This window comes from Natrix helvetica (assembly GCF_964273705.1).
Source record: "Natrix helvetica genome assembly, chromosome: Z".
NCBI lineage: Eukaryota > Metazoa > Chordata > Lepidosauria > Squamata > Natricidae > Natrix > Natrix helvetica.
The window spans coordinates 143,138,459-143,164,663 of NC_138554.1; the positions used below are offsets into that span (position 1 = coordinate 143,138,459).

Genomic DNA, 26,205 nt, shown 5'->3' on the forward strand with positions numbered 1-26,205 from the left:
CCCGCCCGTCGCCCCAGGACGGAGAGCGGCAGCTGCCCGGCCTTGCCGGGAGCTGGGCGGCCAGCCAGTACTGAAGGATGAAGCCCGGAAGCGGCGGAGGGAGGGGCGCGACGGCGGGCGGGCGGGCAGTCCTTGCGTGTCCGGGGAAGGACGGGCAGACGGAGGGGCCGGCCAGGCGGCGACCAGGCGCACGGGGGCTGCGCGGTCGCCGTCTCCTCTTCTTCTATCGGGCCTCGTCCGCCGGACGGCTGCCCTTCCTCCGGACGCGGTGCTCCCCACGGACCCTCCTTGTCCGCGGAAGAAGGCGCTGGGCCGCCGCCGCCGTGGGCCGTCGCGCCCGCCCTGCCGGGGCCCCTTCCCAGCTCGGCCGGCGGCGCTGTTAGAAGTGTGAGCGGAGCGCCCAGCGAGGGCTCGGCTGGAGCGAGGGGGAGAAACGGCAGAGGAGGAACCAGGGAAGAAAGAAGGCGGCCGGGGACTGCCGGGCGGAGAGGCGGAGCGGAGCGACCCCCATGGCCGCCGAGGAAGTCACCGGGGGCGCGCGGAAGGCCACCAAAAGCAAACTTTTCGAGTTTCTAGTCCATGGGGTGGTGAGTAGGGAAAGTTAGGGACTCGGGCGGCGCGGCGCCGGGAAGCGGCCTGGCTCGGGGCGGGAGGGGCGCGCGACCCGGGGGGAGGGGGGGTCACCGCCCCTCTCTCCAGCATGTGCTTGGGGAGCAGGTGCGTATGGGGGGGGGGCGACTCCCGCGAGGGTTCTTTCCCCAACCCTCTGACTCCTGATGGTAGGGAGGAGGACCGAGGTTTCCCACCCCACCATTCCCCTCCACCATGCCGGGGGTCACCAGGTGCCAGACGGGCACTTTTCAGCTGGAGAGGGGGGGATGCCTGTGGGAGGGGAGGCAATACAGCGGGCAATGCAGGCAATTGGCGGCGGGGGGGGGGGAGGCTGAAGTGAGAAGTCCAGCTGCACCCCTGAGGAGCCCTTCCCAGTGTGGCTGCTTGAATCCATGTGGCCCTGCTGAAACCTTCCCTTTCTGCCAGACGCCCGTGTCTCCTCTGTGCCACCATGGGGCCCCGGGTTCCACTGCAGCTGCCAAAGGGCATTGGGGGCAAATAGATGCCCTCTGGAGTGCAGGGGGCAGAGGACCCCAATGCAGCATGGATTGGTACCCGGAGGAGGCATTAGCCTTGTCTTGGCGGCTGCCCAGCCGTCTGGCCACCGAGTCCAGCAGCTGGTCAGTGCCTAAGGCCCGCTGCCCATAGTGAGGGGGCCCCTCCTCCGGGCAGGAAAGGGCAGTTCTGATCACAGGGAGCCACTTAATGGAAGCGGGATGCATAGGCCTGGTGCCTGGCGTAGGGTTTGCCATGGAGCAGGGAGCAGAGGGGTTCTCTTTACCCACCCCACTCCAGCCCTCTCCTTCCCCCACTGTAGCCCCGGCTGGTGGACCCGGCTGGCAGCAGCCTCGGTGGGGCCGTCCCTGAAGCCCTTTTGGGGCCAGGAGGGCCTGCAGAGCTGCATCTCTTAGCACCCCCAGCGGCCCAGAGAGGAGGGGGGAGGCGGAAAGAGGGGAGGGTGTTGTGGGAGAGACAGGGGGTGTGTGAGCACCCATTGTTCGTGCATGTGGGGTCATGAATGCCTATGCCACTCGCACGAGTGGGGCTGTGCATGTCAGCATTTGCACGCACCCCATTAGTGGGCTCCGGCCCAGAGGTTGTGGAGCTGTGTGTTAGATGGTGGCCAGATGGGGAGACCTCTGGAGGCCTTGAACCAAACCAGAGGGAGCCCTTTAACCTCGCAGGGCCTGGCTGGAGCCTCTCTAGAAGCAGCTTGGAGTGGAGTGGAGCTGAAAAGGAGGCGCATAAATATTATATGTATGTATGTATGTGTGTATACACACACACACACACACACACACACATATCGAGATGTGTTCAAGCGCTGGTTGCCATGGCTTCTCTTTGTCCTGTGGTGGGATGGGAGTTATCTCTTCCTCCCAAACGCTCCTCCGTGCTTGGGGAGTCCCAGCAGGAGGAAGGTCTGGTTCCTTTAAGGGCCTTTGGTCCTTTTTACCAAAAACGAAAGAGGAGGAGCTCCAGTGGCAGCTTCCGAGACTCCATCGCTCCCCAAAGTTGTAGTTGGCACTGAATTCCCGCCAAACTCTCTGCATCCTGCTGAGTGAAGTTTCTTCTTGACTTGCTTTGCCTTAGGGTGGGAGGGGTTGAGGAGGAGGAGGAGGGAGAGGAAGGAAGAGGAGGAGGAGGAATTGTTGGAGAGTCCACAGCAAACCCTTCAGCTGGGGGCATTTGCTTGCCTGATTCACTCCCCCCCCCCCCCAACAGAGGCTGCTTCTTATTCTTCCTCCCCCACTTAAAGAACCCAGGAGAAGAAAAACAGGAAGATTTTTTTTTGGGGGGGGCTGTGTAGCTGGATGGGGATGGGTTGTAAGAGGAACCTCTGGGCTGGAGAACCTCTGGGCCCTTCGGTTTCTGCACAGCAGCTTTGAAGCCCCCCCCCCCCGCTACAAACACCCATTGCCATATTAATTGCACCCAAACAATAAGAGCAGCAATTGCAGGGAGGGCATGAAAGAAAAGGCCGAAGTTTCCCAGAGCACCCCCATGGGGGCTTAGTTACGTTCTCTGGCTCCACGGGGGATCGGATGCAGCCTCTGTCCTTGGAGGTCACAGGGCTGAGGGCCTCTCAAGTGCCGCTTTTGGCCAGGTGGCCGCTGGGAGCCCCTGGGGCCCCCGTCCACCCAGGCTGCTCTGGCGTCATCTCCCATCTCCCTTCAGCCGGGGGACGTCTAAAGAGGCCGATGTGGGCAGAGGGGGAGGCCGCCAGCCTGCCACCGCTCTCCCTGTGGATGAGTCAGTCAGGTGTCCTTCCATCGACCGTCTGGGTGTGCAGGGACGGCAACCTCCTGTCGTCTGTGTTTTGCCTTCTGGCCAATCAAAGGACCCTGGGGACCGAGGGCCTTGGGGAAGCCCCGCTGAGGTCATGGCATGCACCACCCCCAGCCTCCCTCTGACCTAACGAGGAGGTTTAGGGTTGCTCTGACCTATCGTGGGCTTTGCTTTCATGCCTTAGACCAGGGTCCCCCATCCTCCCCTCCGCCAGGGGCCGTGGGCAGACTCCGGTCCGCGGGGTGCCAGAAACCGGATGGCATAAACAAGCAAAGCAAAGTGGGGGGGGGCTGTCCCCAAAAGATTGGGGGCCGCTGACTGAGACCCTGTTCGCGTCCCATGATTTCTTTCAAGCGGACGGGGAGGTCGATAGGTTGCCTGCTTCATCCTCCTCCTTGAAGCCTCATTTGGTCTCCCAGGATGCTTGCCAAGAGCCCAGCCCCCCCCCCCCATGCAAACAGCATCCTGGGGGCTAAGGGTTTTGTTCTGGGGAGATGGGTCTATCGGGGCAACCTGGTCTACCCAACTATGGGGCAGAGTTTAGTGCTTCCCCTTTCGCCTTTCAGCCCCCGTCCTTCGCAGGCATTCGCTTTCGCTACAAACTCTTTGTGTGTTGAACGTCCTAGGGGCTTTTGTTCCTTTTGCCCACCCACCCCATCCCTCCTCCTTGGGGGCTTGGAGGCTCTCTTGGGCAGCTCTTGTTCCCAGCGGGCTGGAGAGCAGGGCGGGAACCATGGTTTGATCAGGCTCTAGCTGTGATTGATGGGAAGCAGCTGAGCTTCCTGGGAGGGAACCAGAACAGGCAGCAACAGGCGGCCCCAAGTCGGCTGCCTGAAGGCGCCAGGGGACGTCCTGGGCCAGTCGGACGGGGCATGTGGTCCCACTGGTGGTGGACGGGGAGTGGGGGGGAAAGGGCTGGTAAGAGCAGCAGCAGGTGTCAGCTCTGGGAAGAGGATTGTGTTGGCTCCCGCAGTGCTGCCTTCCCCCATCCCGGGGGGGAGTATGGATGGGGGCAGGGTCCCGAGAGCCCGGCCCAGTCTGGTCCCCCCCTCCCAGCTGCAGGCAGGCAGAGTGCGTGGGCTGGGGAAGAGGGGGGAGGGAGAAAGCTGCCTGCCTGTCACCTGCTGGGTCTTCGAAGGCAAAGAAGGCCACTTGGGCTCCAGAAGAAGTTGGGGAGGGAAGAGGCTGGCCAAGTGAAGCGGAGCTATGGGGCCCTTGGGAGGAGGGGCCTGGCCAGAGGCCCAAACGGGGTCTGGAGTGGAACATGTGGGGTAGCTGGACCTGCTTTTTTGTTTGGGGTCTGGTCGCGTAGTTGTCCTGCCAGCTACCCATTGGGAGGGTGGTGGGCACTCTGCCTGCCCTTTGTGTGTGAGGTGGGGGTGGGGGTGTCCAGAGCCTTTTGTTGTCAGCGCCCTGACAGTGAGGAAAATGAGCCAATGGAACAGCTTGCCACCAGACTGGAGGTTTTTAAGAAGAGACTGGATGGCCACTTGTCTGAAATGGCACAGGGTCTCCTGTTTGAGCAGGGGGCTGGACTAGAAGACCTCCAAGGTCCCTTCCAGCTCTAGTCTGGTTCATTTCCTCAGATGAAAGACAAAAGCAAATCAGAGAACGAGGAGTTAAACCTTGGAGTGACCCTGGTTTGGAAGACAGGTGGGGCTGGAGGAGACTAGATGACCTACAAGGAAGCTGTTGGAGAACAATCTTGCCCCAGAAGAAGTCACTTTCTGCATCAGGCGATCTGCTGGGAGGGTGGGGGGTCGGACTAGATTGACCTACAAGGTCCCTTCCAACTCTGTTAGGATCTGTTAGGATTCCTGGTGGTCCTGGGCTCTCTCTGTTGCCCTCAAAGGCCGGATCCACAGGTAACAAGGCTCTCCTCATCCATAACTTGACTATGACCTGGTGGGCATTCCCGAGACTTGGGTGAGCCCAGAGGGGGTTTCCTCTCCTGATATGATAGGTCCCCCCCCAAGGGTCTGCATCGGCTATGGAGGGGAAGCGAGGAGGCCACGGCTCATGGGATGCCGGCCCCTCCCATTGCCCTTGGTCCCCTGGGAACAGTGGCTGCAGCTATTGAAACTACGGGATGGGTGGGGGCTTCAATCCATCTCCCTTGACTCTGGGACAGCTTATTGTTCATGCCCCCTGCAGACCCCCAAGCTGTACTGGGCCCAACACAGACTGGGGGTGATGGTTCCATGTTAGATCTGATCTCTGTCTCGAGGTCCTTCCTGATGGGATGTGGCGTTAGAGGATGTGACCATTGTCCATAGCCATGGGCAGGGGCTTGCTTGCCCTTCCACTTGCTGTTGTCATGCACCCATGGGCACGTTGGACCAGCCCACCTCAGGTGACCTATGGCCCAGTTGGACCTGCTTAGGGTGACCCATTCCTTGCTGGGGGGGGGGCGGGAGAGGGGCAGGTCACAAGAGTGTCTGCTGGCCGGTGGGGAAACATACAAAGCTAAAAGCTAAAACATACCAAGAGCAGTTGCAGGAATTGGGGGTGTCTACTTTAATGAGAAAAATGACTGAGAGGAGACAGGATAGCAGCCTTCCACTACTTCAGGGGCTGCCCCAAAGAGGAGGGGGTTCACTTGTTTTCCAAGCACCAGCAGGCAAGACGAGAAGCAACGGATGGAAACTGACAGAGGAGAGAAGCGATGGATGGAATGAAGAATTGACCAGTGGAACGGCTTCTCTCCAGAGGGTGTGGGGGCTTCATCACTCTTTTTAAGAAGAGACTGGACAGCCACTCCAATTGCATTTCCTGCCTGAGCAGGGAGCTGGACTAGAAGACCTCCAAGGTCCCTTCCAGCTCTGTGGTTCTGATATCTACCCTGGCTAATTCGATTTACACAGTTGGGCTCTATTTGGGACGAGTTGTGTGGAACACAACCTTGTGGTGTTTGCCTGGACTGGGATTGTGGACCAAGTTTGATTCTGGGACTCCTGAGGAAGGGGAGCGAGTGTCTAACTCGTGTGTGTGTGTGTGTGAAATCCAGGCTCCTCCCGGGTGATGAAGGCAGCTTGGGCAGTGACCTGTCAGCAGGTCCAGGTGACGTGGCCTTTTCCAGGGAGGGAGGAGGTGGGGGGTTGCCTCCTGTCTCCCTTGTAGATAGGCTCCTCTTCTCCTCCGGACAATTGCTGCCCACTCTCCAACCGTCCCATTCTGGGGAAAGGACTGGAGTTGCAGAGGGCCTCTTGCACCCACTTCCTTTGGGAGTCGCCCCAGGAGGGAGGAAAGTCCCATCCTTGTTGATGCCTCTTGTGGATCTCTGGTAGGAGCCAGGGTGGGGGTGGGTCCTTGACTTGCAGTAGCGCTCCGTGCCACTGACCAGGTGGGGGTGGGGTTCTTCTGGACTCACAGGGAGGGGGGGCTGGGAATAAGTGGGGGGGATGACTCTGTGTTGCAGTGCTTCCCCTCCTTCCTCAGTGGCCGGTTGGTGCTGACGAGAGGAGAGTGGCTGCACCGGGAGTCCCTCACTCGTGGGGTGCGGCAGGGGTTCAACCTCGGCACACCTTCAGTTTGACATTCACATGGAACCGTTGGACAAGGCCATCCTTCAATTGGGGGTTTGACCATCAGCTGCACAGCGATGATACCCAGCTGTGCATCTCAAGCCCTGACGGTGTAGGCCACCCTGTCTGTGGACCGTCCCAGAGTTTGGCTCTGGACAGGATGGAACATCCTTCAGTTCTGTCCTGGGAAGAGCGCGTGGCCATGGCTGCCTGGGCGAGACACTTTCTCATCTGTGGTCTTGGGGGCGGCACTCCCGCTACTGAAGGCAAGTGTGCAACTTGGGGGTCCTCCTGTACTCACAGCTGCTGCTTAAAGTACAGGTGTGCTCAGGCAGGCCTTACAGATACAGATTGACAGAGTTGGAAGGGACCTTGTAGGTCATGTAGTCCAACCCTCACCCAAGCAAGAGACTCTACAACATTTCTGACCGATGGCAGTCCAGTCTCTTCTTGAAATCCTCCAGGGATGAAGCTCCCACAACTTCTGAAGGCAACTTCTGTTCCATGATTGTTGATTGTTCTTAATGTCAGAAAATTTCTCCTTATTTCTAGGTTGAATCTCTCCTTGTTCAGTTTCCATCCATGATTCCTTCTCTGGCCCTTGGGTGCCTTAGAAAACAGCTTTGCATCCCCTCCCCCACCTCTCTGTGACAGGTTCTTCTTGTGTGGTGCCAGTTGTGCCTTTTTTATGATGAGATGGACTTTCAGGTGGTCAGCCGTGCCCTAAATACCTTACAACTGGACTGTGGTAATACGCTGTCCCTGGGGTGTCCCTGGAAGGGCCTCCTCCAGCAGTTACGACTGGTACAAAATGCGCTCGATAGCGGATACAGGGGTTTCTCGTGAAGCTCTTGTGTCATCACTGCCACACAATCCGCACTGGGTTGCAGTTGGCTTTGAGGGGTCGATTCTGCCCCTTTCAGGGCCTAAGGCCTGGTCATTTTGGCCTCTTGGGGGCCGTTCCTGGCCTCTTCGGTTAAACTCCGAGTCTTGTTGGGGAATGCTGTTTCAGTCGAGGGTACCTGTGTTGTTCCTGTTGTGTGTTTTTCATTTAATGCGTTGGATGTGTTGCAAGGCAGCCAGAATTTTTTTGGTGTGAGGCCCTATAAGCCCCCTGATGGACAAAGGCAAGAAAAGGAATGGACCTCCTTCTCCCCTTCTGAGTGGTTGTCTTCAGGCATCCGAGGAACGCCAAGATCCTATTCCTCCACCAGACCGTTTTCCTGTTTTCCACTTCATCCCTTCTTTTCTTCTCCTTCTCTCTCTCTCTCTCTCTCTCTCTCTCTTTCTTTGTTTCTCTCTTTCTTCTTCCTGTCTTGAAATGCAGCTCCATGGAGATAATTCAGAGTTATGCTTCCGTCCTGGATGCCTTTTTGGCAGCCCCGGGCGCTGCTGGGTCCTGCCCCATTTCCATTCCCGTCCCAAATGCTGCCGTGGGATTTTCAGAGCTGGGGCCGGCCCAGTTGCCTTCCCTCTGGGCCCTGCACCTGCCTTTTCTCTGCTTCCTGAGCCAGCCAATATGTGTCTCTATTAAAGTTCAGACAGGTGAAAGTGGGGCCCGGTATGAAGAGATTCTCGCTCCCCATCCGAGAGCGAGAAAGGCGGTTCGCATTCAGGGATTTGAAAGCACAGAGGGGCCTAGGTGAGCCTTAACTCCAGAATCCTTGGCCCAGATGGGAAGGTGGGGATGGCTGCTCAGGATAGGAACGCATGGAGCCCCTGGTTCTTTAATGCGTTTAGGGAGGGGGGGGCTTAAGGACCACTCCGTGGAAGAGGGGACAGCGTGGGGCTGAATGTGTGCCTTGTGTGCAGACAGGGCTCCACGGGGCTTTGGCATGGCTGGGCATCAGAGCCAAAGGAGAATATTTGTAAGAGTTGTGGAGAGATGTGCGGGGGGGGAGGGGGTAGGAAGAGAGGAGATGGACGGAGGAGAGCTAATAGGCGCAGAGGGTCATGGGATACCGGACAATTTTGTGGCCTGTTGGGAAGGAGCAAAAACGGTTGCGCTGAAAATGGGTTTCTGCCCACCATTTTGCACAGGAAGGAAAGCCGGGCGTGTTAAGGGGCCGAGAAATCCAGTGGGGACGGACAAATATGGGATAAATGCAGAACAGAAGACTCGGGAAAAGAAAGATGTGAGAACCCCGGGAGTCAGGCAGCACAAGATACCCCAAAGGGGTATCCTTGAGCTGCTTTGGTCCTGGACGCAGAGCAGGCGGAAGGGATGGAAGGCCAAGAAGGATGTGCTTGGGGGGAACGGAGGCGATCCTGACGCAATGGACGTGCACGGTGGGGGCAAGGCGGGCGGAGGGAGGAGCAGCCCAGGGGTGGGGTTCAGAGCTTCGTTTTTTCCCTGGTTGCCATTTATTTGGCTTTCTTTGGCTTTTTCTCTACTTTGTGAAGCCTTGGAAGGAAACAGCTGGCTTGCGATCCGTCCGAGGAATGGGAGTGGCCAGTGCGTGATGCGTCCAGCCTGCAGGCCGCAAGGTTGACAGCCCCGCCCTGTCCCATTCCAGACAAGCGGCTGTCCCCCGTCTCTTCTCTTAAGAAGCCTCCCAGTGACAGAGAGCACCCACGGCTTCTGGAGGGAAGCTGTTCCACTGATTAAGCTGGTCCTCACCGTCAGGAAATGGTCTCTCGAATTCTAGGTTGGCTCTCTGGGCAGCAAGCCGATCCCAGAGAGATGCCTGTCTGGATGAAGGAAAAGGCCACTCCCACTCCTGTCGGTGTCACCTTGATTTCCACACGCGTTTTCCTGGGGTTGCCCGGTTGCCTTGCCAGCCCACGAAGGGAAGGCCTAGCTCCCTCGTGGGCCCTTCGATGGCTTTGGACCCTGGACATCGGGGGCCGTCTCCTTCTGTGGTTTCCCTACCAGCCTTCGGACCTGTCAGTCATTCATCAAAACGTGGATGAGCCGGTCCGGTGGGAACCAGGAATTGAGCTGCCGTCTCCTTACCTGCCCACAGTTAACTCACTGTGCGTGTGTGTGTGTGTGTGTGTGTGTGTGTGTGTGTTGTCAAAGGCTTGGCTGAAACAAAACCCTTTTGTGTGTCTAGCGGTTCTCGCCTAACTCAACTGGTGGTGGGTTTGGGTGGATTGCGTTCCAGAAGGATCCAAAGGGCTCCAGGGGGATTCTCGGTGCTCTTCATGCCAGGCTAGGTAACATCATCAGTCCCAGCACAGAAGATGTAACCTAGTTTCATAATGTAACGTCAGCTAGAAAACCGCCCAGGCGGCTACAGCTCAACCCAAATATTCCTCTTTATGGCCTCCACTAGGATTGTCGGGGGGGGGGGAAACATCAAGTGAGCGGCCTGCCCTGTAGCGCCTGGACCCTCGTCCCACCGGCCGGGGCTCCCTTGCTCTCCAAAAGTGGTGGTGGTGGTGGGGCCTTCAGTCGGGGGCCAGGAAGCGGAAGTTCCCCCCACCCAGAGGATTCCAATTCCTTGGGAAGCAGCAGCAGGGGGCTCCTGCCCGGCTTCTGTTGGGGGTCTCTGCCTCCGTCCTGCCTCTGCCGGCCATTTGCAGCTGCCCCGGCAGACGCCTCTTCAGGGGAGTCCACTTCCGCCCTTCCTATCTCCCCTTCAGGCTTTTTAAACAGACGTGTCCAGAGAAGCCACATCAGGGTGCCCGGCATCTTTGCCCAGCTCAGAAGGGGGTCCTTCCTGACACCCAATTTCCCCTCTTCTTCCTCCTCCTCCTCCTCCTCCTCCTCCTCCTCCTCCTCCTCCTCCTCCTCCTCCTCTCTAGCCCCCTTTGTGTGTCCTTTCTGCTTGCTGTGCCCCCCCCCTCCAGGCCTTTGGGGAAGCAATGGCGGATTCCCGAGAGAAGGGGGTCAGAGGAGGGGCTTCCAGGGGTCTCTGGGCTTTGCTGGGTGAAGGGAAAGGGCTGGCGCCATGCTCTTGCTTCTCGTTGGCCCAATCTTTGGCCCCACAGGGTCAGCCGTCCTCCCTGCTTGCTTGCAGATCGCCTCTCTCCCCCTTCAGCCCTGGGTTAGAAACGTCACACGTGGGCGGCGGGGGGGGAGGAGCTTTTGGCCAAATTTTGTCTCACAAAATGGCTGCCGCAGAGGAGGACTTTACATTTCCAAAATGGCTGCCGGAGACCCCTTGACCACAGGGCAAGCGGATGAGATTCCTCCTTGCCATCCGTTTGGCTTCTGGGCCGAGATCTGCGGCCTCAGACGATCCCCTCCTTGTCTCTGGCAAGGTGGGCCCTATTTTCCAAGGCATCCCTGGGCTGCAGCCGGGCTGCATTTTCTTTTCCTCTGGAGGTGGAAAGGAGGATGGTTCTTAGAGAAGCTCCAGGGCCTTTGCTTGCGCCATCCCGGCTTCTGAGCTCCCCATTTTGGAGCTTCACCCAAAGTCTGCCTCGCCTGCTCTGGCCCGAGGTCCTTCTGCCAGCTGCCCCTCCTGTTGGTTTTCTCCCCAAGCCTCTGGGCTTGTGGGGGTGGGGGGAAGACCGGCAGCCGGTCCAGGTCTGGAAGAGGGGCTTGGCTGGAGGGGGGAGGGGCTTGGACCTCCTTGGGAGAAGCGCTGGGCTCCAGGGGGCTGCCGTGAAGGAGTCTGGCTGGGGGTGGGGGCAGCGGGAGGGAGGTGGAGAGTTTGTGTGCCTCCTGGTGCTTCCAATTTGGCTCTGGCCTTTTGCTCTTTTGGGGCTAAGCCTTCAGGCCCCTCCTTCCCTCTCTTCCTTCCTTCCTTCCTTCCTCCTTCCCATCCATCCATCCTTCTCTTCCTCCCTGCCCCTTCCTTCTTTCCTTTCTTCCTTCCTCCCTCCCCTCCCCTCCGTGGGAAGGGGGCTCCCAGTGAGGAAGGAAGGTCAGCCCCCGCCCCCCTTGCCAGCTCCTGCCAGTCCCTCTTAATGGCAGGAATGGCCACATCCCTTGAAGGTGTCCAGGTTCAGCCCTTCCAGCTCAGCCTGATGGGGACCCGTTTCTGCCTGGCAAGCCACACGGGAGACGGGAGCTCCGCTTGGGAGACCCTCCACCTTCCCTTCCTTTTCAATTAGCTCATCCAGCCATTCCTCCCCCCCCAATTAATTTCCATTCAGATTTCCCCAACCGGTTTCCCTCAATGCATCTTTAATGAATTCCTCCCCCACCCCCCCGACCGCCCTGACGAAAGCTCATTTCCCCCTCCCGGCCCAATTAATTTCATCCTGGGGGGGGGGGGCTCCTCATCATCCCCTCCTTGGAGCTGGGCCAACTCTCTGCCAAGGGGGGGGGAACACACAAGAAGAGCCATTCATGATCTCCCCCCCCCCACTGCCCTTCAGTTGATCCCAGGCGCCGGCCAAGGACTGACTTGTCCGGCGGTAGCTTTGTGGCCCTTGGTAGCTTCCTTCTCTCTGCTGAATCCGGCAGGAGCCCTCTGCCCCGTGGCACCGGATGGGTTGGGGGTGGGGGCTTCTGAACACTCCGGTTGGGCCGCCTGTGTGAAAGGCGTGGGCCACCCTGGGGAAGAGCGTTTGGATGCCCTCAGCCGCACGGCTCCCCTCTGGCCCCTGACCGGCTAAGCTGGGCACACGCTGTGGCTGAAGGCACCGAAGGGGGCATCCTACCTGTGGGCATCCTGTCAAGAGGCTAGCCGGGCAGTGGGTCGCATCAGGACAGCCAGTGGGGCTGTGGGCCCGTGCTTGCCACTCCCCCTGCCCCTGTGCCCCATGCCCCTCTGCTTCTCCCTTCCAGCGTCCTGGGATGCCCTCCGGTGCTCGCATGCCCCACCAGGGGGCCCCTATGGGTCCCCCGGGCCCACCCTACGTCGGAAGCCCCTCGGTGCGGCCTGGGATGCCGCAGGCGGTGATGGAGCCCACGCGCAAGAGGGCGGCCCCCCAGCCGCAGCAGCCACCACAGGCCCAGACACAGACGCAGCAACAGCAGCCACAACAGTCGCCACAGCAGCAGGCGCAGGCACAGGGAGCTGCCCCGCAGAACCGGTCCCGGAGGTGAGCGGGGGGGCCGCAGGGGTGACGGGCCCAAGGCGGATCCAGCCCCCTCCCCACCTTTCGGCCCCCTCCCCCAGGCCAAGCTGCCTTTGCCCAGAGCCAGCGAGGAAGGAGTTGCCGTGGCATGGACGGGGGGGGGGGAGATGGGGGCCACGCAGGAGCCCTCCCTCTTCCGAAGTGGTTTCCCTGGGGGAGGGAGGGAGGATGCTGAAGGGCAGGGCAGCCTTGCAAGCCTCAGGAGAGGCCGGGGCTTCATCTCTTTCGTGGGCCGCCCGGAGCCCAGAAGAGGAAGGAAGCGGGCAACTGCTCTGCCAGCCAAATCCACTCAGGAAAGCCATTCAGGTGGCCGAAGTGGGACGTGGGGCGTGTGGTTCTCACCCTCTGCGACCAGTCACTGGGCGTGTGCCAGCTGGCATCCACCTGCTGGGCATAGTGCACCTAGGGGAAGCCAGGTGGGCGCACCGGGAGCGTGTCCTTGCCCCACCCCTGGGAGTCTGAGCGAAAGCCTGCGGGTGGTATGAGAAGGGGAGACCCCAGAGACCCTCCTGGGACCAAGCCCATGGGAGGCCTCCTCCTGAGGCCAGGCTCGGCTGCCGGTCAGGGGGGGCTCCTCCCTCTGGCCCCCAGGCACCATGGCCATCTGTCTCTGTTTCCTTACGCAGTGCCAAGAGGAGGAAGATGGCAGACAAAATCCTCCCTCAAAGGGTGAGTGGCGCTTTCCGGCTTGCTTCCCCCTGATTTGTGGGGAGGTGGGTGTCCCCAGAAGCTCCAGGGTTGAGGGGAGGGGGAGCAAGGGGGGAGGGAGGGGGGAGGACTGTAGGTAACTCGGTGTTACCTGATCTTAGGTTGTTTTGTTGCAAACATTTCATTACCAAACTAGGTAACATTATCAGTGCTAGACGGAAGTGGGGTTTGGGGAGGGGGAGGAGGAGGAGCTGGGCTGAGGCTGACATTTTCCTCTTGCCTCCCCAGCCACCTGGGCGTAGCTGGGATAAGGCAGCTGTCGGGGTTCCCACCAGCGTAGCAGCCTTCCTTGTGGGGGGGGGGGAGAGGAGGGGTTGTGGTCCCCCCCAGGGCCACCGCTTTCCTTCCGGCAGAGGAAGGAAGGGCCCTGCTGGGCATGGAGGCAGCTTTGGGGTTGGGGAGGCCCTGTGCAAAAATGCCACCTCTGTGGGGTGGGCAGGAGACCTGCGGCTGCTGGAGGGGCCTTGCCCTGCTGCTAATGGGGTCTGGGGAGGTCAGCAAGACAAAAGCCTGGACCTCTCTGGGTGGGGAACGCAGAGCTGCTGGCCCCAAATGCTTCCTGCGGCCCTGTGGTGCCTGGCGGGAGCCCTTGGCCTTCTTTGGGGTACCCACCTCCCCCAGCACCCCCTCCAGGGAACTCGGCTGTGGGTCCCCCCCTTTGCCACGGTAGGAGCAAACCTCCTTCGGGGGAGGGGGGGGAGTCCCTTTCCAGCAAATCTGAGATGGGGACTTCTCCAAACGAGGGGGGGGGAGTTGTCCTTCCCCTCCCCTCCAGTGTGGCAGCCACTCTCTGCCTCCCCCAGATCCGAGAGCTGGTGCCCGAGTCTCAGGCCTACATGGACCTGCTGGCCTTTGAGCGGAAGCTGGACCAGACCATCATGCGGAAGCGGGTGGACATCCAGGAGGCCCTGAAGAGGCCCATGAAGGTGGGAGCGGACGGAGGCCTCCCCTGGATTGGGGGGGGGGATGAGCTGCATCCCCCACACTCCTCCCTCTTTCTAGAAGCCCCCCTGGGCTTCTAACCCTGCTAAGGGCCGCTCAATGCCAGAGTTTGTGGGGATGGTCACTCGGCGTCCCTCGCTACAGCCTTCCGTCGGGGGAGACTGGGCCCCGGGGCCCCGAGGCAGCCTGGGAAGACCCTGGAAGCAAGTGACCCTCGGGTGGGTGGGTGAGGGGGCTCCCAGTGGGCCCTGACTGGGGTCTCTCTCGGCCCACAGCAAAAACGGAAGCTGCGCCTCTACATCTCCAACACCTTCAACCCAGCCAAGTCGGACGCTGACGACTCGGACGGCAGCATCGCCTCCTGGGAGCTGCGGGTGGAGGGGAAGCTGCTGGACGACGTAAGACAGAGCCGGGGGGGGGAGGGTGATGGGTGACAGAGGCCGGGGCTCCCCAAAGGTGCCAGGTGCAACCGTGAAGGCCGGCTGGCTGTGGGGCAGCCGGGAGGGGAAGGAGCCGAGGCCATGGGGGTCCCTTGCCTGCTGATGGGACTCTTTCCCCCCCCTCTCCCTCCCCCCAGCTCAGCAAACAGAAGCGGAAGTTTTCCTCTTTCTTCAAGAGTTTGGTCATTGAACTGGACAAGGACCTCTACGGACCAGACAATCACCTGGTGGAGGTAACTGGCTTGCCTCTCCCCCCAGGAAGAAACAGGGGGGCTCCTTCCTCGGCCTGCTGTGCGTTTCTTGGGCTGGGGGGGGGAATTCAGTGGAGGCCGACTGTGGGGGAGAGAAGTCTGCCCTTTCATTAGTTCATCCCTTTGTGGGTCAGTTACTCTGTTGCCCCCCCTTCCCTGAGACACCCCGAAGAGACGCCTGGCCTGCTCTGGGTCTGCCTGTTGCAACTCCGGTGCCGCCCCCCCCCCCCAGACTCCTCCTGCCTTTCTCAGACCCTCTGTTGCAGGCAAGCTCCTCCCGCTTGCCATCTTCCTAAATGTACGGCGACCCCCCCCTTTTCTTTTATGCCCAAACAGCCTTCCTTTGTAATCCCCCCCCCCCCCAAAAGCTTCGGTTGCTCTGGCACAAGGGAAGACCAAGAGGAGGAGGAGGAGAGGGCCCCTCCTCATAAGGACCCTCTGCCAGGGGCAAACGCCCAGCAGAAAGCAGGAGAAGTGGCTGGCCAGGGTCGTCACGGACACAGGGGAAGGGGAGGCACCCCAGGCTGCAGAGAAGGGGCCCTCCGGATGCCCAGGATGCATGAGTGGGTGGGGGATGCTGGGGCTTTGGAGGACCCTGTGCGGTTCAGTATTGGTGGGTGAGGTGAGGGGTCGAGGAGGAGTCATCTGTTTTAGAGGTGGGGGGGGCAGGAGGTGGGGGAGGCTTATGCAGGCCAACCTCCGTGCTGCAGGAGGAGGATGGTGGGGCCGGGGGGCGGGGGTCACGTGCCTGGGATAATAGGTGCCCTCTGTGCAGACAGGGGCTTCCTTGGCAGAAGCTCCCGAGGGAGGAAGGAGGCCTTTGCCCGGGCGTCTGGGTGTCCCAGGCCAATGTCCGTGGGTGGCCAGAGGACAGGCACACACGTACCTGCGCCTGCCCCTCCTGAAAAGTCACCCCTCTTTCCCACCTCCCCGGGCCCCCCGCCAACCGGGAAAGTTTGGGGGGTTCTGCTCTCAGAGCTGCCCTCTCGCCTCTTCTGGCAGTGGCACCGGACTCCCACCACCCAGGAGACGGACGGCTTCCAGGTGAAGAGGCCGGGAGACGTCAGCGTGCGCTGCACCCTGCTGCTCATGCTGGATTACCAGGTGGGGAGGGGGCTTTGGGAGCAGGGGGCTCTGGGGCTGGGCTTTTGGGGGCGCTGAGTTTGTTTGTTTTTTCGGGGGGGGAATATGGGGGAGTTTGTGGTGACCCTGACTGCAGCCGAGCTCCATGCCAGCCGAACGTCTCTGCTCTCGTCTACTGTGGTGCCCTCCCTCTCCCAAAAGCCAAGCCTTCCCCGGGCGCACGGGGGAGAGGAAGGGCCGGGCGTCCCTGCAGCCTTGACTCCGGATTCCTGCCTCTAATCCTGTATTCACCAGAGAGCAGCCGGGGAACTGAGCTGGGTGGTGCCTGGCAAGGGGAGTGTCTCCAGACCCCGTTTGGCAGAGGTGGGTGGGCTCCGGGAGTGGGCAGTGCAAGATACCCAACCTTTTTAGGGAAGGCTGTGGAGAGGGGCGCCTACTGCTGATTCATAGAGCCCCAGAAGACGTCCTTCAGCCGGTCTCCCCCCCTCCCCCCAGTCTGGATTCAGGCCTGGGAGCCCTGGTTCACGGAAGACCCCCCCCTCCTGCCGTGAGTGGCAAGGGCGGGCAGACTCCTCCTTTGGGTGGGCCCTCCGTTCTCCTCCTCCCCCCCTCCAATAAAGCCACTGGGCAAGCTCTTCGTGAGCGCTCTCTGCCGCAGCCTGTCGAGGGTCTTTCTTGGTGCCCAGCCCCCAGCAGAAAAGCGATGTGAGACCCCCTCCCTGAATTCAAAGCCCTTGTCTGGAGAGCCTGGGCAGCCGTAGCCACGAGGACCTTTTGCACAAGTGCGTCTTGTGCGCCAGTTGTGCCCTTTGGGAGCAGCTGGGCTTCTGGAGACAATTCAAAGTTGCCCCCCTGGGAAGCCCCTTCCCGCTCAGGTGGTTTCCTCTGGCGGTTTCCACCAGTAGACACAGCAGGGGTGGGGGGTCCCTGTTGCTCCCGAACCAGCAGTGCCCCCTCCCAGGACCAGGAAGCAGGCGGTCCCTCTGGGGCATACTCTCCCCAAGACGAAGGAGACCCCAGTACGGTTACTGGTGGGCTGGGGAGTCATGCAAGGCTGTCTGCTCCGCCACCCCCCAGGCCTGGGAAGGCAGGCGGGCTGAACCTGGTCTTTTTGTGAGTTTGTTAGTGGTGTGTGTGTGTGTGTTTGCAGCTAGCGTTTGCAGCTTGATGTCTTTTAACGAGTGGTTGTAACTTTCCATGCTGTCCAGAATTACAACAGACACATAGGCGGCTGCAACCTCTGACACAGCATTTGTTTATATATTTATCCCATTTATATGCTGCCCATCTCGCGGTCCTGAATATAATCAATGAAAAAGCCAATAAATCATTGCTGCCTACAATGGGAGGGGGCGGGATTCCTGGAGGGCCCTTTGCAGCCAGACCAGAATGCCAAAGGACTTTCTTTGTAATAACACCCGGTTTTATTTGTCGCAACAAGTACGTGGAAGCCCTGAGCAGATCCAGGAAAGCCACCGCGAGGAAGGCCGGGAGCGAGTGCCGACGGGCCGTTGGGGCTGAGGGGTCCCGGGGTCCCCGTTGGGAAGACCGGCGAGAGAGGCTGGCCCTGCTGGATGGGCCGGCCGGAGGGGGGCCCGTTGCCCCAAAGCCCTCCGGCCTCCTGGAGTTCAAGGAGACCCTCAGTTGCCCAAGGGGACCCTTGGGGTCGGCTCTCTGTCCGCAGCCTCCCCAGTTCAAGCTGGACCCTCGCCTGGCCCGCCTGCTGGGCATCCACACCCAGACCCGCTCGGCCATCATCCAGGCCCTCTGGCAGTACATCAAGACCAACAAGCTGCAGGACTCCCACGACAAGGAGTACATCAACTGCGACAAGTACTTCCAGCAGGTCAGCGAGAAATGGGGGCACGATTTGGGGATGGTGGCATAACCCTTACCCCCCCCCTCCCCACGGACCAGTCCACAATAGCTCTGGAGCCAGGCACTCTGGGCAACCGGACCCCACGGGCACTTCCCGTCAGAGCTGGCAGAGGAGGGAGTAACTCTGGCAAGGCTACCCTGAAAGCTCAGAGAAATGTGAGGAGGGTGAGAAGCAGAGGCCAGCCGCCCTCCTGGGCCCGGTCTCACCCCTTCTGCCTTCTAGGGATTTCTGGCCCTGCCTGCTTGGCCCATCTGACTTGCCCACCGACGATGCCCAGTGAGGCCCCTGCAGCTGGTGCTGAGCGAGGGTGGGCCTTCTGGGGGGCTGGAACCGATGCCCCCTCCCCCCACTTCTTGGGGTGAACGCCGCCGCCGACGTTCTAGCCTGTTTGCCCTTCCAGATCTTTGACTGCTCCCGCCTCAAGTTCTCCGAGATCCCGCAGAGGCTGACCAACTTGCTGCTGCCCCCAGATCCCATCGTGATCAACCACATCATCAGGTCAGCACCTTTGCTGGGCGAGGGCAGCCCTAAACGCCGCCACCCCCCCCGAAAGAAAGCGGGTACCCCCTCCCCCCCGGTGATGTTTCCCCCCACCCCCTCTCCCCAGGTAAGCTGAGCAAGGCAGGAGGGGAGGCTGTGGTGGGGACCGAAGAGCCCCTGCTCTGCCAGGGGGTACTGGAGGGAGGGAGGGAGGCTCCCCAGGACAGGGGCTGATGCTTTGGGCTCCCTCCCTCCCTCAGCGTGGACCCCAACGACCAGAAGAAGACGGCCTGCTATGACATTGACGTGGAGGTGGAAGACCCCCTGAAAGGGCAGATGAGCAGCTTCCTGCTCTCCACCGCCAACCAGCAGGAGATCACCACCCTGGACAACAAGGTGGCGCTGGGGGCCCCCCGGGCTGGCTGGGGACAAAGGGATGCCGAGAAGGGCCAGCGATGTCTGGCATATGAAACTATATTAGGCTAGGTTTCTATTGAGCCCTTATGATCTTATGAATCCCTCAAGGCCGCCAATATACCTAATGCGCCTTCCTCCTCCTCCCATGTCTCCCACAATGACAGTGAGGTGGGTAGAGGCTGAGAGGGAGGGACTGGCACAAAGTCACCCAGCCGGCTTTGGTGCCTCGGGTGGGACTAGAGCCTCCTAGTTTCTAAGGCAGCATTTTCACCACCACCACCCACAGTGGGGGGGGGGGAGGGGGGACACCCCAAAGAAGGCAACTGTGTGGCCACAATCTGAGGACAAATAATAATACAATAATACAATAGTAGAGTTGGAAGGGACCTTGGAGGTCTTCTAGTCCAACCCCCTGCCCAGGCAGGAAACCCTATACCGTTCCAGACAAATAGCTATCCAACATCTTCTTAAAGACTTCCAGTGTTGGGGCATTCACAACTTCTGGAGGCAAGCTGTTCCACTGATTAATTGTTCTCACTGTCAGGAAATTCCTCCTCAGTTCTAAATTGCTTCTCTCCTTGATTAGTTTCCACCCATTGCTTCTTGTTCTACCCTCAGGTGCTTTGGAGAATAGTTTGACTCCCTCTTCTTTGTGGCAACCTCTGAGATATTGGAATAATGCTATCATGTCTCCCCTAGTCCTTCTTTCTCTTAAGCTAAACATACCCAGTTCCTGCAACCGTTCTTCATATGTTTTAGTCTCCAGTCCCCTAATCATCTTTGTTGCTCTTCTCTGCACTCTTTCTAGAGTCTCCACATCTTTTTTACATCGTGGCGACCAGAACTGAATGCAGTATTCCAAGTGTGGCCTTACCAAGGCATTATAAAGTGGTATTAACACTTCACGTGATCTTGATTCTATCCCTCTGTTGATGCAGCCTAGAACTGTGTTGGCTTTTTTGGCAGCTGCTGCACACTGCTGGCTCCTATTTAAATGGTTGTCCACTAGGACTCCAAGATCCCTTTCACAGTTACTACTACTGAGTATGGTATCACCTATACTGTACCTGTGCATTCCGTTTTTGTTGCCTAAATGTAGAACCTTACTCTTTTCACCATTGAATTTCATTTTATTAGATAGTGCCCAATGTTCAAGTTTGTCAAGATCCTTCTGTATCTTAAGCCTATCTTCTGGAGTGTTGGCTATTCCTGCCAGCTTGGTATCATCTGCAAATTTGATGAGTTCCCCATTTATTCCCTCATCCAAATCATTGATGAAGATGTTGAAGAGTACTGGGCCTAAAACAGAGCCTTGGGGTACTCCACTGCATACTTCCCTCCATGTAGATGCAGTTCCATTGAGAACTACACGTTGAGTGCGGTTGGTCAGCCAGTTACCAATCCATCTGGTGGTGATGCTGTCTAACCCACATTCTTCTACTTTATCTAGTAGTAGGTTATGGTCTACCTTATCAAAAGCCTTACTGAAGTCCAAGTAAACTATATCAACGACATTCCTCTGGTCCACTAATTTTGTCACATTATCAAAGAATGCAATAAGATTAGTCTGGCATGATCTGTTTTTGACAAATCCATGTTGGCTTTTGGCTATTACTTTGTTTGCTTCTAGGTGTTCGCAAATTCGTTGCTTGATTATTTTTTCCAGAATCTTTCCTGGTATTGAGGTTAGGCTGATAGGTCTGTAGTTTCCTGGATCTAATTTTTTCCCTTTTTTGAAGATGGGAACCACATCAGCTCTTTTCCAGTCCTCTGGTAGTTCCCCGGTGTTCCAGGATCTCTGAAAGATATAATTCAGTGGTTCTGAGATCTCGTCTGCTAGTTCCTTCAGAACTCTGGGGTGTAATCCATCCGGTCCTGGTGATTTGAACTCATCTAGGGTAGACAGGTGCTCACTTACCATTTTCTTCCCTATTTCAATTTGTGTTCCTAATTTTGTGGTGCTGCTTTTGATAGGTTGGACTGTTTTATCCCTTTGTGTAAAGACAGATGCAAAACATGAGTTAAATAGTTCTGCTTTCTCCCTGTTGCTTGTCACCTTCTTGCCACTTTCTCCTAGCAATGGACCAATTGTTTCCTTAACTTTTTTCTTGTTTTTAACATGTTGGAAGAAGCTTTTTTTGTTAATTTTTACTTTTGTGGCAAGCCTTTCTTCATTGTGAGCCTTAGCTTTCCTCACTTCATCTTTACAGGCTCGGGCTATTTGCTGATATTCTGCCTTAGTTATGTCCCCCTCCTTGGCAGACCCTCCTACAAATCTTGTAGGAGGGTCTGCCATATCCCTAAGAGCACAGAAACAAATCAAGGCGCCCCTTCATCTGGCCCACCTGGGCCATCATTCTCCCTTTGGAGCATTTGTATCCGAGCAGCTGCTTCCGGGGGTGGGGTGGGGGTGGGGTGGGGGGTGGCAGGGCAGTGGTAGGTTGAGGGGAAGCTTTGCACCTGGCCTTTTTGGGGCCTGCCCAGAGATTTTGCCCGACCAGGGGGGGAAGCCCTACTTTTCATGAATATTTTTCATCTCAATGAAGTGCCAGCAGTTTCCCCTTGGCCTAAGACATCCCTGACCGGCCCCCACTGTGCAGAGATGGGAGCGCTGATCCTGGTGTCTCCCAAGAGGCACCCTGACTCTTTTCTCCAGCGCTGGGCTGCTCCCTCTGCTCAGGCCGGCCACTTTCTTGGGGAAACTGAGAAGCCGAGGAGGATGCTTCCGGTCGGCTGAGAAAGGGATCTCTGCTTCCTCCCTTCCTTCAGATCCACGAGACCATCGAGTCCATCAACCAGCTAAAGATACAGCGGGACTTCATGCTGAGCTTCTCCAAAGACCCCAAGGGCTACATCCAGGACCTCCTCCGCTCCCAAAGCAGGGATCTCAAGGTTGGTGGCTCTGGGCGTTTGAGGGTCCAAGCAGGGATGGGACCGTGAGAGCCGGCCCCTGGGGCTGCGGTCGGACCTCTGCAGAGACCCCTTTTCCTTCTTCCTTTGCTCTTGGGGTAGCATGAGGACGGGAGGAGGGGGCTTTGCCCTTCCACATCCGGAGGGTGAGGTGGGACAAGCATGGGACTTTACCGTGCTTCCCCAAAAATACGACCCGAAAGTAAGTCCTAGCTTGATTTTACACGTCTGCCCAATATAAAAAGCCCTGATTAAGACCCCATCCACTCCAGGGTGCATGGGTAAAAATGAAGCTAGGGTGGTGATGGGGGGGTGGAGCTGCCCTACCTTCGGACAGTTGCAGCCAGACCTCACCCCCCCACCCCACCCCCACAATCCAGAGCACTGTTATGGGCTACAGAGGCCTTCGGGGAAGCCTGGCCGGCTGCAGTCGTTGCCCTTGGAGGCTTCTGACAGTAAAAAAAAGGCCAGGGGCTATGCGTGCGAGTGAGGTGAGTCAGTGGAGGACACACACCCCCTGAAAACTAGACCCGGTGCCTTTTTTTGGTGGCAAAAGACATAGAAGGGTCTTATTTTCAGGGAAACACGATAGATGCGCCAGTGCCTGCTTAACCATATCAAAGATTTGAACGTTGCTGCTCTTGGTGACCACCTCCACAAGCCCCTCCCTTCTTTGACCTTCCGGCATATGAATTCGTAGGCAAGCAAAGGCAGACAGAACTTGGGAAGATTTTGCCACTGAAATACCTTCCGTGCATCTCAGCGAGCTGCATGTCTCCCCTAAGGCCACCCAGGCCCCGTTTGAAACCCCGCTTGGAAAGCCCACCTCCTCTCACCCAATCGGTTCAAGCCTCGCCATGAACGGAGGGCGCCTGCCATCTAGTTGGCTGTGGTTTGAGGTTGCCAAGGCCTCCCCTTTCTTGGAAGAAGCCGTGCCGTGCCAGGGAGACCCGCGGGGCCCAAGGTCTGCTCAGGAGCTTTGGGGGAAACGATGTGCAGCACCGAGGGGGAAGCCCCGGGGGAGTCCACACCGTTGGCTTTTCTCCACTGAGACCAGAAGGGAGCCGCCTTTAGCCTTTGCTTACAGGGGGGCTTATCTCACTCGGCAGGTCATGACCGATGTGGTGGGGAATCCGGAAGAGGAGCGGAGGGCCGACTTCTACCAGCAGCCGTGGTCCCAGGAGGCCGTGAGCAGATACTTCTACTGCAAGGCAAGGCAGCTGGGGAGGGGGCTGGCTCTCCAACCCCCTTCTCTTTGGTCCCAGTGGCTCCTGCAGCCTAACCCACTGCTTTCTCCCCCCCCTTTCAGATCCAGCAGCGCCGGCAAGAGTTGGAACAGTCTCTGGGGGTCCGCAACACATAAACGTCTCCTGGCCCAGGTTCCCCCCACATTCCCTGTCTCCCCCCCCCCCCATTCCATCAAGCATGGACTTTTCTGTGTTCCATCACCTGACCCTCCCGCTGAGAACGGACCGGCTCCGGGACCGGCCTGGGGGTCCCACCACAGCACCAGCATCACCAGCTTTAGAGTCTGCCTTGCCCCCCCCCCCCCGTCCTCTTCCCTCCAACCCTCCACCTCAAGACGAGGAGAGATCTCGGCCCCATCACATATCCCCATCATGGAGACCGGTGCGTGGGCTTCCCGGAGGGAGGAGGCAAGGAGCCACGGCCCACAGAGGCTCACGGCAGCTCTATCCTGTGGCCAGCCTGCCCTTTTGTGCTTCGGTGCTAAGGCTTCTGCATCAGGCATTCCTCGGTCTCAGCAATAACAACCAGCCCAGCTGTAGGAGGAGATCCGATGGGCACCCTGTTGGGGGCTGCATGAATCCAGTGAACCACGCACAAAACTGGGGGAAGCCTGACGTGGCCCCGGAAGACTGGCCAAGAGCAGCTTCTTCCTCCCAAACTTGACTGGCTTCTCCGACAACAAGCGGCTGGTTGGGGAGCCCTCCTTGTGTGTGGTGAAGCCGGGGAAGAGGAAGGGGGTCCCAGGCGAGTGCTGAGAGACCTCCTTCACAGCAGGAGCATTGGGCCTATCCTTCCCACCAGATTTGCTGGAGTCCGGCTGTAGAGCTCTGCTGGCCAGCCACGGGTGGCCACTGCCCAGATCCATCCACCGCGACGCCTCCTGAGGCACGAGGGGAAGGCAGGCTGTCCCGGACTCTCCTTGGAGTGGTTGTGCCACGCAGGCCTTGGGGCGCCAGGCTAGCCACTGCCAAGGGAGGCGGAGGCTACCAACAGTTCCTCCCAGCAGGTGATCAGAATTGGGCCTGCCGTCCTGGCTGGCTGGCAGAGCGTGGAATGTGACACGGGGCAACGTCTGCGCTAGCGTGTCTGCCATGAAGCCCCTAAAAGAGGGGTGGGTGGGGGTAGGCAGCATTGAAAAGCAAGGAAAAGCTGCTCCCCCCACCTCCTCCTCCCCCTCCTCCCCCCCCGACTGAAAAAGGGCAAGGTTTTTTCAACTTGTGCGCCCCTTGCCTCCTCCTCCCCAGGGGGCTGGGACTGCCAAGGGAGGCGGAGGCTACCAACAGTTCCTCCCAGCAGGTGATCAGAATTGGGCCTGCCGTCCTGGCTGGCTGGCAGAGCGTGGAACGACCGACCGACCAACCGAGCGTGCTGTTGTTTCACGGTGCCCGTTTTAAACTCATGGTTTTCCCATTGGCAGTGCAGTTGCCCTGCCGGTCCCTGTGCTGAGTGGGAATCACGAGTCCCATGTTCCTCCCCACTGTGGCTGCCGTTTCTTTGTCGTTTGGTGCCGAGTGATTTGTAGAAGAGCATTCAATAAAGAAGAGCCTCACTGCTTTGTATCTCTTCCGTCCAAGGGCCACTTTATTGGGCTGCTGGCTCCCCACACCTGGCCAGGAGAGAAATGACGACAGCAGGAAGAATCAAGGGGGCTGCATTTGGGAGGGTCCCTGCTTTGGCCAGAGGGCAGGGAAGAGGGGTCCCGTTTGCTCAAGGCGCTTAAACCCATCAGCTGCCTCTTTCTCCTGGCGGTCTTGGAAGCGTATGGCTGTCCCCGGGGTGGGGTGAGGGGAGGGTCCCATTCTTAACCCTCTTTTCCAGAAAGTGCCAGATACCCCAACAAGAAGTGGGGCAGAAGTTGGGAGAGGCTTCCAGGCCATGGCCTTGGTCTCCCTTTGGGATGAAATCCTCCCAGTTGGGCCCAGTTCAGCTGAACAGATAGGGACGATTGCTTCCAACAATCTCGTGGCACATCTGTGACCCATGTGATCTTAGGCCCCTCTTTTGTCCAAACCAGTAGTAAAACAATTCTTTAAAAAGTGAGGAAAGTTGGCTACGCCCACCCAGTCACATGACCCCACCACCACCACCAATCCGTGGCCACAGAACCGGTGGGCAAAAAAAATAGATTTCACCACTGGTCTTCCTCCTCTGGGACAGCCACGGATGGTGGGGTGGGGTGGGTGAAGGCTATTGGGTGAGGGTCCTAACCCTGGAAGGGGAAGGGCCCCCTTTAAGGACGGAGGGTGGGCTCTCCAGTGGCAGAGGACAGGGGAAGCACCACCAAATCATTCAGGCCTGATTCGTGGTGGTGGGTTGCAGACAGGGACCTGACCCACCTGGGGCCTCTGCACAGGAAGTCTTGAGTTGTGGGACTGCTCTGCTCTGGATGGGACCTTCATTTTAACCCCCAAGGGAGAAAGGGCTGCCCTGGGCACACCAGTGATCAGCTAAGGGTCTTGGAGGAAGGCCCTCACCCCTGACCCGGTGATGAGGCTCGACTGAAACCAGCTGTCTAGGGCAGTAGGTGGCCCCAAACCTTTTGGCACCAGGGACCGGTTCCGTGGAAAGAGGTTTTCCCATGGACTGGAGGGGGGCTGGTTTTGGGTGCCGCCTGCATCCCACGGATGGAGTCTGGGGACCGGGTTTGGGGGGCCCTGATCTAAAGACTCTCCTGACACGGGACTCTGAAGTGGGAGAAAGCCAGGATCCTCTCATTCCGGGCGTCCCTTCCCTCCCCAAGAAAGGAGGGGCAGGTCTGGGGTTGCTCCTGCCTCCTGAGGAGACCCTGCTAGGCACCGGTTGCCCACCTGCTCCCTTCCGCTCGTCCTCCTGGGGCCATCTTTTGTGGGGGAGCCCCCGGGCACAAAGTTGCCCTAGGAGTGATCTACATGTTTGGTTAATGATGAAATGGTCTCCCCCCCCCCCTCCCACGAAAGGGCCGGCTGGATGTGCAGCCCCTTTGCCTGGGAGGGGGAGGCCGGGTCCATCCGAAGCAGGGATTCTTCTGGTCGACTTCATGAGGGGAGGGGTGTGTGGAGTGGGGAGAGGGTCTTCTTCCGGCATCATCTCCTAGCAGGGTCACCAGACTATCCAGAAGATGAAGGCAGCCTTCAGGATTGCAAGTGCTGAGCGAGGCAGGCTGGTTCCTGGGACATAAAAGCCAAGGCCCTCAGCAGAGAAGTTGCGGGAGAGGAGTCCTGCACCGAACAAGCGGGGTGGGGGAGGCTGGACTAGATGACCCCTAGGTATATGGCAAGGCATAATTGCTGTATTGCATACGCCCGGAACTAGAAGTGGGGAACTGACTCTAGCAGATCCCTTTAGGTCAAGATGGAGATGGGATGGCTTGCCTTGCTTCATCGTGACCCGAACAGCCTCGGTCTCACCAGGCCCCTTCATTGGGGGATACAGGGGTTGCTAACTGGGAGTCGGGGCATTTATCT

The 26,205-nt window shown here is 58.8% G+C and overlaps 2 protein-coding genes across 3 annotated transcripts in view; one reads left to right on the plus strand and one right to left on the minus strand.

The window, feature by feature from the left end:
• On the plus strand, positions 1 to 24,321 carry LOC309381562 (SWI/SNF-related matrix-associated actin-dependent regulator of chromatin subfamily D member 3). 2 transcript variants are annotated; one of them, XM_081932718.1, is made up of 13 exons: positions 1 to 587; positions 12,112 to 12,368; positions 13,031 to 13,073; positions 13,916 to 14,038; positions 14,330 to 14,452; positions 14,632 to 14,727; positions 15,748 to 15,849; positions 17,270 to 17,674; positions 18,108 to 18,205; positions 18,448 to 18,583; positions 21,374 to 21,496; positions 22,624 to 22,725; positions 22,824 to 24,321. In XM_081932718.1, the coding sequence occupies exons 1-13, from the start codon at positions 510 to 512 to the stop codon at positions 22,875 to 22,877; spliced, it is 1,740 nt and encodes a 579-aa protein (XP_081788844.1). In that variant the 5' UTR covers positions 1 to 509; the 3' UTR covers positions 22,878 to 24,321. The 2 variants fall into 2 exon arrangements, with proteins under 2 accessions (XP_081788844.1, XP_081788845.1); XM_081932719.1 differs by having other exon boundaries at positions 5 to 587; positions 17,513 to 17,674.
• Positions 24,316 to 26,205, minus strand: part of LOC309381561 (sushi domain-containing protein 2-like) — a 24,158-nt gene continuing 22,268 nt past the window's right edge. The window contains exon 14 of the mRNA XM_081932717.1: positions 24,316 to 25,908. Coding sequence (XP_081788843.1) covers positions 25,841 to 25,908 — 68 coding nt within the window. The 3' untranslated portion in view covers positions 24,316 to 25,840. The remainder of the gene's footprint in view (positions 25,909 to 26,205) is intronic.